Source organism: Danio rerio, chromosome 10 (assembly GCF_049306965.1).
Source record: "Danio rerio strain Tuebingen ecotype United States chromosome 10, GRCz12tu, whole genome shotgun sequence".
Lineage (NCBI taxonomy): Eukaryota > Metazoa > Chordata > Actinopteri > Cypriniformes > Danionidae > Danio > Danio rerio.
The window spans coordinates 33,665,419-33,680,934 of record NC_133185.1 but is presented as its reverse complement, the minus strand read 5'-3'; the positions used below and the strand labels follow the sequence as shown (position 1 = coordinate 33,680,934).

The 15,516-nt window shown below is 35.8% G+C and overlaps 1 protein-coding gene and 1 long non-coding RNA gene across 5 annotated transcripts in view; one reads left to right on the top strand and one right to left on the bottom strand.

The window, feature by feature from the left end:
* alcama (activated leukocyte cell adhesion molecule a) overlaps positions 1 to 15,516 on the top strand; it is a 104,104-nt gene that overhangs the window by 78,203 nt on the left and 10,385 nt on the right. For both annotated transcript variants that reach the window (XM_005172635.5, NM_131000.1), the window contains 7 exon segments: positions 3,699 to 3,786; positions 5,247 to 5,420; positions 8,546 to 8,670; positions 8,784 to 8,916; positions 11,771 to 11,883; positions 11,987 to 12,113; positions 13,777 to 13,898. In XM_005172635.5, the coding sequence (XP_005172692.1) occupies positions 3,699 to 3,786; positions 5,247 to 5,420; positions 8,546 to 8,670; positions 8,784 to 8,916; positions 11,771 to 11,883; positions 11,987 to 12,113; positions 13,777 to 13,898 (882 nt within the window).
* LOC141376396 (uncharacterized) overlaps positions 1 to 15,516 on the bottom strand; it is a 387,511-nt gene that overhangs the window by 370,821 nt on the left and 1,174 nt on the right. For all 3 annotated transcript variants that reach the window (XR_012386403.1, XR_012386404.1, XR_012386402.1), the window contains exon 2: positions 14,911 to 15,085. This is a non-coding gene — a long non-coding RNA (uncharacterized lncRNA). The remainder of the gene's footprint in view (positions 1 to 14,910; positions 15,086 to 15,516) is intronic.

The following is a 15,516-nucleotide window of genomic DNA, read 5'->3' as shown; positions in this document are numbered from 1 at the left end:
CATCCGCAATAGTCACATCGCAAAAATATGGAATGTTAAGTTGACTTTGTAGTGTAATTTTACATATACAAAATTATAATGCATGCACTGTTTATTTTAATTTTATCTTTGCCTGTAGTTTGTTTTTTACATGCTATGTCCCCTACAGAATCATCCCAGTCAATCAAAATTAATACATTCGCTAACACTTTAGAAACCAATTCTCACTATTAACTAGTTGCTTATTAGCACAAATGTTATTGCTGCTTATTAGTACTTGTAAAGCACATATTCTGTATTAGGACTGGGCGCTTATTAGAAAAGTAATTAAAATTCAGAATCATTCAGAATCTATAATCGATCTAACTTTTTCAGGGCAATTTTTTTAATTACTTTCCATACTGCATGTAGAGTCACATGACCTTGCTCAGTAAATGCTGATTTATACTTCTGCGTCGAGCACACACGTATGGTCTGGCACAGGCTTCGTGCGGTTGCTTTCAAAAAAAAAAGTTGCGCTTTTGCACTACATCGACAATGATTAGAAGCTAACCCAGAGATGCCTTCAGATGGCATATTTTCCATTACAATAAAATTATTATTCACATAAAATATTTGTTTACTGTCAGCGCTGATGGCGCAGTGGTTAGAGCATTGACACATGGCATTCCGGTGCTCACGGCGAAAATTATCATATATATATATATATATATATATATATATATATATATATATATATATATATATATATATATATATATATATATATGTATACATACATACATTTTTTTATTTTTTTATTTATATTTTTACAGAAGATGTAAGAAATGCACTGCTAAAAATCTTATTTACAGGTTATACAAGAGTTATTTTATTTATAGATAAAATATATAAATAAGAGATGCTGCTTATTTTTTGCTTTTATTATGAAAAACACAGAAAATAATTAATTTTGTTTCCAAAAGTTCAAGTTACTTATTTTCACTTTTAATGGGAAAAAAGTGACTGTTTGTTTAAGGCAATGTTTTTGGCAAAGTGACAAAACTTGTAAGTAAACTATGAGGGCAAATAAATAAATAAATAAATAAATAAATAAATAAATAATCTGTTGTTAATCGTAATCGAGTTTAAATGTTCAATTAATCAAGATTTTGATTTTAGGCCAAATTGCCCAGCCCTATTCTGTATGATCTTATTCTACATCCCTAAACCTAGCCAATACTTAAACTACCTCAATAACAATTAATAAGCAGCGAATTAGGAGTTTATTGAAGCAAAAAGTCAAATGGTTTGTTAAGTGCAAGAATTGAACCCTAAAATAAAGTCTGATCAAAAATTCTTTCCAAGCATAACAAAGTATATTGCAATATATATTGGAGAAAACCAAAATATCCCAATGTCAGATTTTTTCAATATCGTGCAGCCCTAATAGGCAAGTTTCTTTGTGTTTATTTTTCTTTCCCAAAATTTAATTGAAGCTTAATTAAAAATGTTAACATTAAATACTTGAAAATGAAAATAAACTGTGCCAACAGTGCTATTACATATTAAAATGTTTTGCTGAAACATACATGTTAACAAGATATAGAAAAATATAAATGGAGTTAAAATATTAAATCCTACTATTGGCAATGCTCAAAAGTACTAATATCTTCAAACGGACTGCTAAAACAATGCAGAAAGCATGTGTAATTTAACAACACCATTAGCGGACTGAGCTGATTCTGAACGAATCCCCCAGAGAGAGTGGAGGAAGGAAAGTGCTCAGTCACGGCTCAGTGAAGCTCCAGGCCTCAGCAGCAGTATGCGCTTGAGAGGTGATGTATCATGGTCTGGCTCCTGAGGAGGGTCCGGCATGTTATCAGAGATCGGAATCACGCTACGACGATTTCCCCCACCCCTGTCCGTGCTTCCCCTAAATCTTGGATTTCTTACGCCACCCTGAACACCTGAGCTCATGCATCATTCTGCTGTCTGCTCTGCTTTCCTGCCATTATTACCCTTCTCTCTTTCTGCTGATCTCTCTATCCCGGGGCAGAAGCTCGTCAGCATGTGATCCTGTCAGCGTGTTATTAATGCAGAGCCTCCTCGGCCTCTGGCGGCGTTTTTACTCAAGCAGAGAGAAGTAAAAGGGCAGGAAGAAGAAAGTTTAGAGAGAGTTTAAACACCGCCCATTTTAGCTCACACAGATCTGTCCCTTTTAGGACTTTCCAATTTTGCTATCACAGAATTTAAGGCAAGATCAAGCAATCGAAGCAAAATTCAGACAAGCTTGCAATTAAAAAATAAATAAAAAACCTGGGCAAAAACAGCTATTTGTTGAACTTGTTATTCACCTGGCCACAATTTTTGACATTAGTATAGCAGACATTTGCACGAAAGTATAAATCGATACATATATAACTTATTGTTTCAAATCTCCCTACAACTTTTCTTTATTTTAAGATGAATCAAATGTCAAACTTGGTATTTGAGTGCTTCAATTGATAATAAAAAAGCTCTGCAATTTTATTTGTGGAGGATTAGCAGTGCAATTAATAGGCCTAAAGTACAATACTGAACGACTAAACAAATATAATATTCATTCAATCATTCATTTTCATTTTTGGCTTAGTCCTTTTATCAATCAGGGGTCGCCACAGCAGAATGAACCGCCAACTTATCCAGCATATGTTTTGGATGCCCTTGAATGCCCTTCCAGTCGCAACCCCACCCTTGGAAACACCCATACACTCTTGCTTTCACACACATACACTATGGCCAAGATAGCTCAATCAATTCACCTGTACCACACGTCTTTGGACTGTGGAGGAAACCGGAGCACCCGGAGGAAACCCATGCGAACATGGGGAGAACATGAAACGCCAACTGACCCAGCTAGGGCTTGAACCAGTGACCTTCTTGTTGTAAGGCGATCATGCTACCCATTGCGCCACCATGATGCCACATAATATTCATTTAATAGTTTTTTATTTGTTAATTAGGAGAGTTTTGTTCATTTTGGTTGTTTAGATACCTTTATGCAGGGGTCACCAACCCTGTTCCTGGAGAGCTACCTTCCTGCACATTTCAGTTGCAACCCTGACCAAACACACCTGTTTGTAATTATCAAGTGCTGCTTTAGGTACTAATAATTGGTTCAGGTGTGTTTGATCAGGGTTGGGACTGAATTCTGCAGGAAGTTAGCTCTCCAGGAACAGGGTTGGTGACCCCTGCCTTAATGCACTGTATCAAATATGATATAGGAAGTTTAGGGTTTAGAAGTAAACCGTTTCTTTAAAGCAAATATGTTTTCACATGTGTTTTCACAAACTTGGAGAAAAGACAATGCATAAATCTGAAAAAAGTCCCACAAAATCTTGGAAGGACTGATGATGTAAATGTATATATTAATGTATCAAGGTGCCTTGCCTCACCAGCTCAGGACTTATCCATGAGAAGTGGGACAAAAGTACCTGGAGTGCTCGGGTCATGAACTATCATCAGGGAAAGTCTCAAAAGTGTGCCAGAGTCATTGAACTGTGTAATTCGCGTTCAGCATACAAATGACACATTTGGTCTCATGCTGTTTATCATGGTCTATAAATAGATGTTGAAGACAGATGAAAGCGAAAGTTGGAATAGTTTGAGGACTTGAATCTAGTCCACATTCTTGCTGATGACAAGTTCGATACAGTCATAGAATATGTTTTTTGTCCCTGTCTCTGTGTGTGTTTTAGTTGGGGGAATGTGTGGTGGAGAGCGCCAACCCAGCAGCAGATCTCATCTGGATGAAGAACAACCAGGCTCTGGTGGATGATGGCAAGAGTGAGTCATGCAGTGAAGGAGAATCATTGAATCTAATACACCAAACACAAAACTATTAAATGTAATGTGGGGTGAGCTTAAAGGACAATTGACTCAATTTCATTTATTCACACTACGCTTGTTCTAAACCTGCATGTTTTTTTTTTTTTGTTTTTTTTTTGAAGAATTTCTGTGACCAGAGAATTGATAACAACTATTTTCTTATTGAAAGTCAATATGTACAGTCATTTGTTTGGTACCAACATTTTTCAAAATGTATTATTTTGTGCTCAAGAAAAACAAACTAAAACAGAACTGAAACCTCAATTTTTATGAACAACCTTTTTAAATACAATATATAAAAATATGTTGGTAACATTTTCCTATTAGGTTGTATCGGTTCAACGCAATCTCACGGCAATTTGTAACTTTTTGAGTTAGTGACTAATTTGTATGAATTAGTACGATCTAATTCGTACAATTTAGTACGATTTGCTCATCACCCAATGAAGGTTGGGGTTAAGTGTGGGTATAGGTGACGCCTCCTTTTTAAAATCGTACATTTTCGTACGACTTAACACGCATGAATTAGCCACTAAACTAACAATACGTAAAATACTTACGTTTCCTCGTGAGATCAGGCTGATCGGTTAATGTTAGTTGATGTATTTGGTCACACTTTACAATAAGGTTCATTACTTAATGCATTTACTAACATGAACTATTTATGATTAATACTTTAACAGCATTTATTCATCATAATTCAACATTTACTAATGCATTATTAAGATTCAAGTTCATGCTTTTTAACATTAGTTAATGCACTGAATTAACATGAACTAACAATGAACAACTGTCAACTGAAATCATGTATATGTGCTTAATAAGGCTGTTGTTTGAATGACTCAACAAGTATGTGTAATAATATTTCCATTAAAGCTATTATAGGAAAAAGTGAATGTCTTTCAACACCGGATGTACGCGGCATGTTGCGACACAACATAGCTAGATATTGCGCATACTGTATTGTAAGCATATTGAATATGTCTACACTGCAAGCATCTGATATGAATGCCACTTTTTCAATCGACAGACACCACCTGTTTTTGACAGGCTTATTTTCCTGTATGTCTGAAATTATTTATAAAAGCATTAACTAATTCACTTAATGAGCACTCTCAGCTTATGGTCTCCAACTAGTTTTTGCATCTAATCATAACTATATGCAATTTAGCTATTTGAAAAAAGCACATACAAAAAGAAAAGGGGGGAAAAAAGGAACGTAGCCCTTTAACTGTTGCTGTATTGGAGCTCACAGCTGATTGGCTTGTGGTTAGTGAACAATCTGACAGTGTTGGCAGACTCAAGCTGTCGTTATGGGGTGTCAGGCACTTCCAGGGTAGACATACGGTGTGACATTCACTGTGCTTGCCAGCTTTAATGACTGATGTGTCTGTATGTGTGTTTGTGTGTGACTGCAGCGATCATTATCACATCAGATGTCACCAAGGACCCAGTCACCGGTCTGTCCAGCACCTCTTCCAGACTGCAGTACACAGCAAGGAAAGAGGATGTGGCATCACAGTTCACCTGCGTTGCAAAGCACGTGACGGGACCCAACCAGGTTTCAACACCCGATACCTTCCAAATTCGCTGTAAGTAACTTAAGTGTGATTAACTGCATACTAAACAGTAATGGTGTAAAGTGGCTTCTTTTTATACAGTTTTATGAACAAATTATGTCTCCTTATGTCAATTTCTTTCTAAAGATAAAGGATCTATCCGAGCTAATTATGTTCATTAATGGAAGTTCTATTACTTGAGCATTACTACAATATTAAAGGTTACAATTAATATCAAGAGCACAAACTGTTAAGTTAATTAGCTCTCTATTTTTAGATGTAATATTCAATCAATTATAAACATTTCTATCTAAGGAAACTGCAAATAAGGTAGGGTTGTCGCGATACCATTAATTCATCTTACAATACTATACCTGCTGAAATATCACAATACCAAATAGTATAGTGATACTGTAATTCAGAACTCAAATTATAAAGAAATACTATGTTTTACATGTTATATTAGGTCTTTAAATTAATTCTGAATTCCCTTATTATTAAAAAAACATTGCATGTCACTTCACATAAAATTCATTCTTTTTGTTTGTTTTGTATATAACCGACCAAAAAAAAACCATTAAAATAAAGATGCAAATAAAATAGCATTTACCTAACAAAATTAGGCTATATGAAGTGGTCAAACATTTTTTAATGTTGCTATTTGGGGTTTTTCATTTATTGTTTTTTTCAGTCTTTGTAAGTCATTCTTTTTAAGAGATTGTCATGGATGTTGTAGCTACTAAATCATATTTAGAGGAACAGAAATAATCAGATTCAGATGTGTGTTTGAAACGTCAGAAAACTTGCGACCTTAAAGGGCTTTAAAATGAACGTGTGCGCATTTTAGTGCGCAAAACGGACTTGTTCTTAATCTTGTCAGTGTGGTCAACTGTGGTAGTATCTTTTAATTAGGCGAAATTTTCTTCACTTTTTTTGTTACACCTTTTCTCATATTATGTACCTATTGCTGTTACTGTTTTTTATGCCCTTACCATTTGTTTATTTTTTTCTCTGTACAGCACTTTGTGCAGCCTTGTTGCAGTTGGAAACATGCTATATAAATAAATTAAACTTGAACTTAGTGACTTTTACACCCAACATTATCTTTTGTAGAAAGACCATTAATGACGATATTACCGTTTACAAACTACAGAGGCACTGGCAGTATTTTGGAGCCATAAATACTACCATAGAACCGGTAAACCATGCAACCCTAAAATAAGGCAGTTTTTACATTTAAAATTTTATAAATAAATGATAAATTGAAGTATCTACTGAATTAATTAATAATGTCATAACTTAATTTTAGTAAAGATATCACTATCTAATTAGGTACGTAAAATCGAATGTATAGGAACTAATATATTGCAGATATTTAGAGAAATGCTCTACTCTAGACTTCATTTCTCTTGTGCAAGTACAAGCTGTGGAGACTTGCCTGAGGTAATGTAATGCTGTGTGACATTGTCTGCAAGCTGTTTTACTGATGTCTTTTCACAGATGCAACTTTGATTGAACGATCACGAGACGTTCATTTATGTTTATGCCTACAGACTGAACACATAATATACATATGCGTTTTGTAGTTTACAAGGAGTAGATAGCAGTATTGTTTTTAAAGACCTTCACCTTGAAACAGGTTGGCACCTTCAGGCCCCCAAAACATATTATGTTTGTTAATAAACAGCTAAAGCATCCAATTATTAGTTGAGAATGCTTTTGTGTAAAATCTCATTATATTTACCTGTTTATGCTTTGATATACAGTATCTGTATGTGAATTTTGTCTTACATATTAATTCATAGTGGTCTTTTTATTCACGTTTTATGCAGTGTGGAAACAAACAAGTGTGTTTATGACTATACTGCACATAATGAAATATTTCAACTATTTGATTATTTTATTTAATTGGTAATATAATATAATATGGTAACACTTTACAATAAGGTTCATTAGTTAATGCATTAACTAACATGAACTAATCATGAACAACACATGTACAGCATGTATTAATCATAATTGAACATTTACTAATGCATTATTAACATCCAAGTCAGTGCTTGTTAACATTAGTTAATGCACCATGAGTTAACATGAACTAACAATGAACTACTGTATTTTCATTAACTAACGTTAACTAACATAAATAAATACTGTAGTAAATGAATTGTTTATTGTTTGTTCATGTTAGTAAATGCATTAACTAACATTAACTAATGAACCTTATTGTAAAGTGTGACCTATAATATAATATAATATAATATAATATAATATAATATAATATAATATACATAAAAATAAAAATAATATAAGAAGAAAATACCAGTTTGCAACATCAAGTCATACAATGAGCGGTTTTTTTATGGATGATAATCAATGGAAGTGAATGAGACCAGAAGTCTTGGGCCAATAAGCTTCCAATGGTTTCACCCACTCTTACATGAAAGCATACCATCAAATTCAATCCAGATAGAATGTGACAGGAGATTTCAGGTTTTCTATACTGTATAAATCTACTCGTACACAAACCAGCTCCCCCTAGGGGCAAATATGTCGTGTTAGCCCAGAGATGAAACGAATTGGCATTGGGTTGGTAGTCAAGCGCTAGGGCTTTTGCTCTTCCTGAGATAATGTGACACATGCTGCGTCGAGCGCTTTGAAGCTTTATTTGTTTGATTTTACAGCTGGTTTGAGGGGTCCGCGTTCATGGGTATCTGCGTATCAGTGCATAGCCTAAAACATGAAGCCATCTCTCGTGTCCTGAACCTTGAATTGAAGGTCTCAGCTGCTAGCCAAGCTCAATTTGATGTTTTTTTTTTCTTGGTCTTGTCAGGCATAATGCCGGTAACCAAGTCTGCAGTTGCTGTCTCTCTCTCTGTTATCTGAATGCTGAGAGGTTTGTTCAGTGCCTCGGGCTGAAGATGTGATGTGAAATGCTCTGTGGCTGCTAGGCGCGAAAACGAGGGCGAGAATGAGAGACTGCAAATGGTTGTGGAAATGAAGGCGTTTAAGCCCCTTGGGGTCCTCAGAATGGCCCGGTGTCTTAGAGAATGTTTTTTTTTTTTTTGTAGCTGTTGGAAAGTCACACCACATCTCTTGCGATGACAGCCATCCTCCTCAGTTCATTCTAATGTTTGTTTTCTCTCTTTGTCTTTCAGATCCCACTGAGAAGGTGAGTCTACAGGTTGTCTCTCAGAGCCCCATTAGGGAAGGTGATGATGTGACTCTGAAATGCCAGGCGGACGGAAACCCTCCTCCTACCAGCTTCAACTTTAACATTAAGGTGAGGGACTGCCGGCAGTGTCCACAGCAACCAGACCGCTTTTAAATCTTCAGGGTCCTGCTGTCTGCCCTGTTTTCTTCTCCTGGTTAATCTCACTGCCTTGATCTCTTCAGGGAAAGAAGGTCACGGTGACGGACAAGGATGTCTACACACTGACCGGCGTCACCCGAGCCGACAGCGGTGTGTACAAGTGCTCTCTGCTTGACAACGATGTGATGGAGTCCACTCAGATCGTCACAGTGAGCTGTGAGTGGACAAATCTGCCCTGTTTCTCTTCCATCTCTCCATAAAAACATCCACACACTTAGAGACAGAAGTGATGGAGCACTTGACAGATGTGGAAAGATTTTTTGGAAAGGGCAGAGTCAGCTGAAATGCAAGCAGCATGACAAAAAAAACTGGACTTTCAAATGCTTTCCATGAAATGTTGTTAGTCAGTGCAGGAAAACTTGGAAAAGTTTCTGAAAGTTTGGTTCTCAAGGCTTTCCCCTCATATATGATCCCACTTATCAAAGTAATGTATAATGCATCATTAATCAATATTATAATTAAATATCCATCAATTGCGCAGACCTTTTTTGCAGAGCACTGGAGCATATAATATAATATAATATAATATAACATAATATAATATAATATAATATAATATAATATAATATAATATAATATAAAATAATAAGCAAGTTCTCCTCATTTAAAAAAAATCAATATAAAACAACATAAACATTAAGCTTTAATGAATTTAAAATGTTACTGAAACTAAAGTAGTGTGTCGCTTTGGGAAAACTGCATGTCTGCCTCGATCACCAGTGATCTAGGCTCTACAGTTCACTGGTGATCGTGACTGAAATACAACAGACAAAGAGAGGGAAATACAAACTTGTTTATATACTCTATAGTCCTAGTAATAAGTTGGAAGGAACCGCAGCTGTGCGTGTTTCCAAATGACCGTCAGCTGAGGGAAGAAAGATTGGTGCATGCATCCTGGTAGTTGTAGTTCATGTGTTGTGTGTGTAGCTCTCCAGCAATCTGTAGAGGCTAGATCGCTGGTGATCGTTACAATGTCATATGCAGAAAAAAAAAAAAAAAACTAAAAATCTTGAAAAAAAAAAAAAAAACGTATGGTTTGACATTTATAATTGAGGAGATGTAATCCCTTTTCAAAACCTTTAAATGCTCACTATTTGGAAATATTTTGCCAAATTTACCCAATCTGCCAACCAAATGCAGGCACTCTTTCTTTCTCTGCAAAATTAGCAGGTGTTCTGATAACACTCCTAACATTTACATTGGAGTTTAGCGATATCTAGCACAGCTGGTTTGTGTTTATCCATGAAGCAGCTTGTGTTGTTTGCAGCTACTAAATCTCTGATCTCTGCACTGAACTGCAATAAATCCAAATCTAAAAAACTTCAGAACATGAATCTAAAATCATGTTCTCTGCTAACTGACACACACATTTCAGCAAGCCTACTGCAAGATTACCATCTGATATATGAATACGGTCTGCATTTGTGGCTTATGAATAAATGTGAATGAAAAGCATATATTTGCTTGAAAAAGGAAACCACTTGCTTGTAAATGCGCGCCTTTATTGTGTTTTGCAACATCTGATGAAGAATTGCATCTGAAGATAAATATTTAAGGAACATTGCAGCACAGTTTCAGCATCAGTTACCAAAGCACTTTAGAAAACATATTTGTTCACTCTGAGCCTAAAATGAACACTCTCCCAAGCGCCAAGTGTGATTAAAAACCATGTTGACAAGTATATGAAACAGTGCTGAACGCAACGCCTGCACTGTAATTATATATTTTTTAAATGCTGTGAGTCCAAACATCTTCCCAAGTTGGTAACAAGAATGCTTTATAAATCTAATATCAACAAATGAAGCGTTTAAGAAAAAACGTTTGCCTGTAGTTTTCTGTCAAAATAAAAGCTCTAAGGTTTAGAATTTGAAAGCTAATATAATTATATTATATTATATTATATTATGTTATATTATATTATATTATATTATATTATATTATATTATATTATATTATATTATATTATATTATATTATATTATATTATATTAGGCGAGGCAGTGGCACAGTAGGTAGTGCTGTTGCCTCACAGCAAGAAGGTCGCTGGGTCGCTGGTTCGAACCTCGGCTCAGTTGGCATTTCTGTGTGGAGTTTGCATGTTCTCCCTGCCTTCGCGTGGGTTTCCTCCGGGTGCTCCGGTTTCCACCACAGTCCAAAGACATGCGGTACAGGTGAATTGGGTAGGCTAAATTGTCCGTAGTGTATGAGTGTGTGTGTGTGTGTGTGAATGGATTAATAATTGTGGATTAATAAAGCCGACAAGAAAATGAATGAATGAATATATTATATTATATTATATTATATTATATTATATTATATTATATTATATTATATTGTTTTCCCAAATTGTTTTGCTTGTTTTATTAGATGAAAATGTTCTATGCCTGGGCTAGTATTTATCATTTTAAACAATGCTCCAGACATTAGAGTTGAGCCTAAACAAACTGAAAAGCCAATGCAGACTTGCTTCACCTACTTTTCATTTCCAATTAATTCCTTCCTCTATACTAGTATGAATTAATGCACGACTGGAGCGTTAATCAAATCTATCTTCAGCATGCAGGATTAGCGAGAGGGGCGGGACTTTAGGCCGACAGCTTAATTAGGACTTTCTGACTTGAGTTAAAGCTGCAGCGCTGATAAGCTCACACACACTGGCCTTTCAATAATTCTCATTGAGCAAAGCATATGTGTGTGCTGTATGTGTGGTTCAAAAGGACTGATGATCTCCATAACGTTGGTTTAGTGATGCTTAGTTTTGGAAATTCGAATATATTTCACGCCGTCTGCGCTGTGTGGTTTCAAAGCTGGTGGCATCCCAGCCGTTCACATGGGGACAGAAAACAATCACTCAGGCCAGAATAAGCACTCTTAGTTGGCAGGGGCATGCGAGGTGTTTCAGCCTTTTCAGTGGTTGAAATATTCTGAGGACAGGTGTACGAAAAGAGCCTGCAGCGAAGTGATACACGCTTGTCATCTGCCCTTATTTTCTCTCTGTCTCTCTCTTTCAGTTCTGGATGCAAGCCTCACTCCTACAGGCAAGGTGTTAAAAAAGCTCGGGGAAAACTTGGTAGTGTCTTTGGAGAAGAATGCCTCTTCTGAAGTAAAAGTGACGTGGACTAAGGTGAGACTGTAGAGAATCGAACAGATTTGGGTCATGTTGTTTTAGGCCTTCGAGTCATGCTAAACTAATAACTTAATCAATTTATTTAATCAAATATCTGCAGGATAACCGTAAACTGGACAAACTGCCTGATTTCTCCCAGTTGAGATACAGCGACGCGGGCTTATACGTGTGTGATGTGTCCATTGAAGGAATCAAACACAGCTTTTCCTTCGAGCTTACTGTGGAAGGTAGAACTAAAGTTTATTCTGTTTTTAACTCTACACTACCTGACAAATTCTTGTCATTTATTCCATTTGTAAAACCAACAAATAATAACTTGACTTGTAGTTGATCATTTGGAAAGGTGACAGAAAGTAGATCTTTTTGATTAATCATCATGTGTTGAACTGCATCCCAATCATTACAAATACCACAGAAGACCTATTGGAACCTGCATGGACCCAAGAATCTTATTGAAATCAGTCAAGTTTGGTGAAGGAAAATTCATGGTTCGGGGTTACATTCAGTATGGGGGCATGTGAGAGATCTGCAGAGTGGATGGCAACATTAACAGCCTGAGGTATCAAGAAACTTGTGCTGCCTATTACATTACAAACCATAGAGAGGTCAAATTCTTCAGCAGAATAGCCGATTCTTATACTCCACATCAAAGTTTTTGGACGCAAAGAAGGTCAGGGTGCTCTTGGATTGGCCAGCCCAGTCACAAGACTTGAATATTATTGAGCATGTCTGGGGTAAAATGAAGGAGGCAGCACTGAAAAATCCAGGGAGAACTCTGGGAGTCCTACAAGAACGCTTTTTTTTTTTGTCATTTCAGATGACTTTATTAACAAGTTATTTGAGTCACTGCAGAGATGTATGGATGCAGTCATCTAATCTCAAGGGAGTCACACACAATATTATTTCTTTTTCCACTACACCATGACATAAAGTTCCATACTGTACATTATTTCCATTAAGGCTTTTGTCTAAGCAAAGTTAAACCTTACTGTCCTAATTAAAAATCAAGGCAGGATCATACTTTATTTTGGTAAAATAAGTGTAATCTAGAGGTCTTTGCCTTTCATATAAGCTACTTCCGATACCCAATGACCAACTAGAAGTCAAGTTATTATTTGCTTTTCCAAAAACTTGGATAGGAAACAAGACTTTTGTCAGGTAGTGTACATGTAAGAGTGTTGTTATGCACATCATGTATAACACGGAAGTCAGAATTATTAGCCCCCCTTTGATTTATTTATTTTTTTTTATATTTCCCAAATGATGTTTAACAGAGCAAAGACATTTTCACAGTATGTCTAATATTTTTTCTTCTGGAGAAAGTCTTATTTCTTTTATTTTGGCTAGAATAAAAGCTATTTAAAATTTTTAAATAAACATTTTAAGGTAAAATTTATTAGCCCTTTTAAGCTATGTCAATAAAATGATTTAACTAATTACCCTAACTTGCCTAGTTAAGCCTTTAAGTGTCACTTTAAGCTAAATACTAGTCTTGAAAAATCTTGCAAAATAAATGTAAAAAAATATTATGTACTGTCATCATGACAAAGACAAAATAAATCAGTTAATAAAAATTAGTTATTAAAACTATTATGTTTAGAAATGCTGAAAAAAAATATTTTCTTCATTAAACAGAAAATGGGAGAAAATAAACAGAGGGCTAATAATTCCAGGAGCCCAATAACTTCAACTGTATATTAACATACATTTTTATTGTGTTATTGTATATGATTTGTTCAATGTAACTGTATATATGCATCCAAAACTGTATAATTCATTCTAAATATATAAACTTTACATGTATATATAAAAACGTTTCTATTTCTTAAATTTGTTTTTAAATAGTTTGATATATAATGTATAAAAGCATAAATATGATATTATCTCCAGGTGGTCCAAGAATTACCGGCCTGACAAAGCATCGCAGCAATGACGGAAAACACAAAGTGTTGACGTGCGAGGCAGAAGGTTCACCTAAACCTGAAGTGCAGTGGAGTGTCAACGGAACCGACGTAAGTCACCAACACTGTCAGACTGAATCTCAGCCTTATACTCCAAACTTCACATATTACTGTGGTCCCAAAAGACCCTCATATCTTGTGCATTTTTATGCAAGAAGGAAAGATGCCCAGATATTCCTCTCAGCTCCAGTCTAGACAAGATGAAAGGTGCACAGGTGTTTGAAGTTACAGGTTTTCAGCACCCAGAAGCAAAAAGCCAACTTTCAATTTACGTTAAAAGGGGAAGAGTTGTCCTGGGACAGAATGTCTGGAATGACACCTTATTATTCGTCCCGTGTTCACAGACTGACGGGTACGGAATATTGTGACAAGCGAATTTGTCTTTGTTTCTGTCCTTTTTTATTTTGACAAGCGAATTTCCACAGAGGCACGTCTCGGCAATCTCCCAAACGCCTCTCACTGCCACCTCTGAGACGAGGTGATGAGTTTCCTTGAGTTTAGCCCTCCCTGTTTCCTCTTATCCGCTTGTTAAATCTGAAGTCACGCGTCACGGTTACTGGGTCCAAATGATCTATTGGATGCCAGAAGCGAACAACAAATGGTACTAATATAACAGTGTGCTGTAATACTATTGAAAATCATGATCGTATCGTCTATCCATTCATATCTTAGATGGTCACGCAGAGATTCATATTTTATAAATAAAAATATTCGTGTCTGGGTTACAGCAAGTCTATGCAGAGAACACAATGATTTTGTTTTAATAAGTGATATAACTAAAGAGAGATTGATTACAGAGATTGCGTTCTCAAGTAGAGGCTTAGACCCAGAAACAGTACTTCATAAGTTAAAATTTAACAAGAGGATTGAGAGACTACAGTCGAGACAGAAAGCAGGATAATGAGGACAACAATGCCAAAGCAGGACACTGAAATCTAGCTTTGGTTTGTGTGTTTGATACCCCAGACATCCCAGACAGCGTGTGTGTCCCATGAGTCCCTGTGTTTGGGTTTTGATAAAGAGCAGTTTGACCACCATTCGTCTTTCGCTTTCTCACACCCACCTTCACAGATCCGCAGGCTCACAGCGAGACTAACACACATGGTTAGTTCGTTGCTGCTTCTCAGTGTTTGCTTGGTCTCGGTGGATGCATTTCGAATGAACAGGTTTAGATCTGGGGTTTGGGGCTGCTCTGCTTCCAGCAGGGTTGTAAAGTCACACCCTGCATACTTTGCCTCCTGCAAAACCCAAAACATCCTTGTTAGTCTTTATAGTGCTGTAAACATAGTACTGTTTGTTACAGTAGATGTTAGTTTACAGCTGAAGTAAAACAAAATTCGGTAACACTTTAGTTGAAGTACTAATTCCCACTATTAACTACTGGCTTATTAGCCTATTATCAAGTTTTGGCTGTTTATTAATACTTGTAAAGTATGATCTTATTCTACATCCTTAATCCTACCCAGTACCCAAATCTTCCACTTTACTAACTATTAATAAGCATTATTATTATTATTATTATTATTATTATTATTATTATTATTATTATTATTATTGTTGTTGTTTATTGAGCTAAAATATATTAATGGTTTGTTAATAGCAATAACTGTACCTAAAATAAAGGTATTGTTACTAAAATATAAGATATTATTATTCAGTAATCGCACAT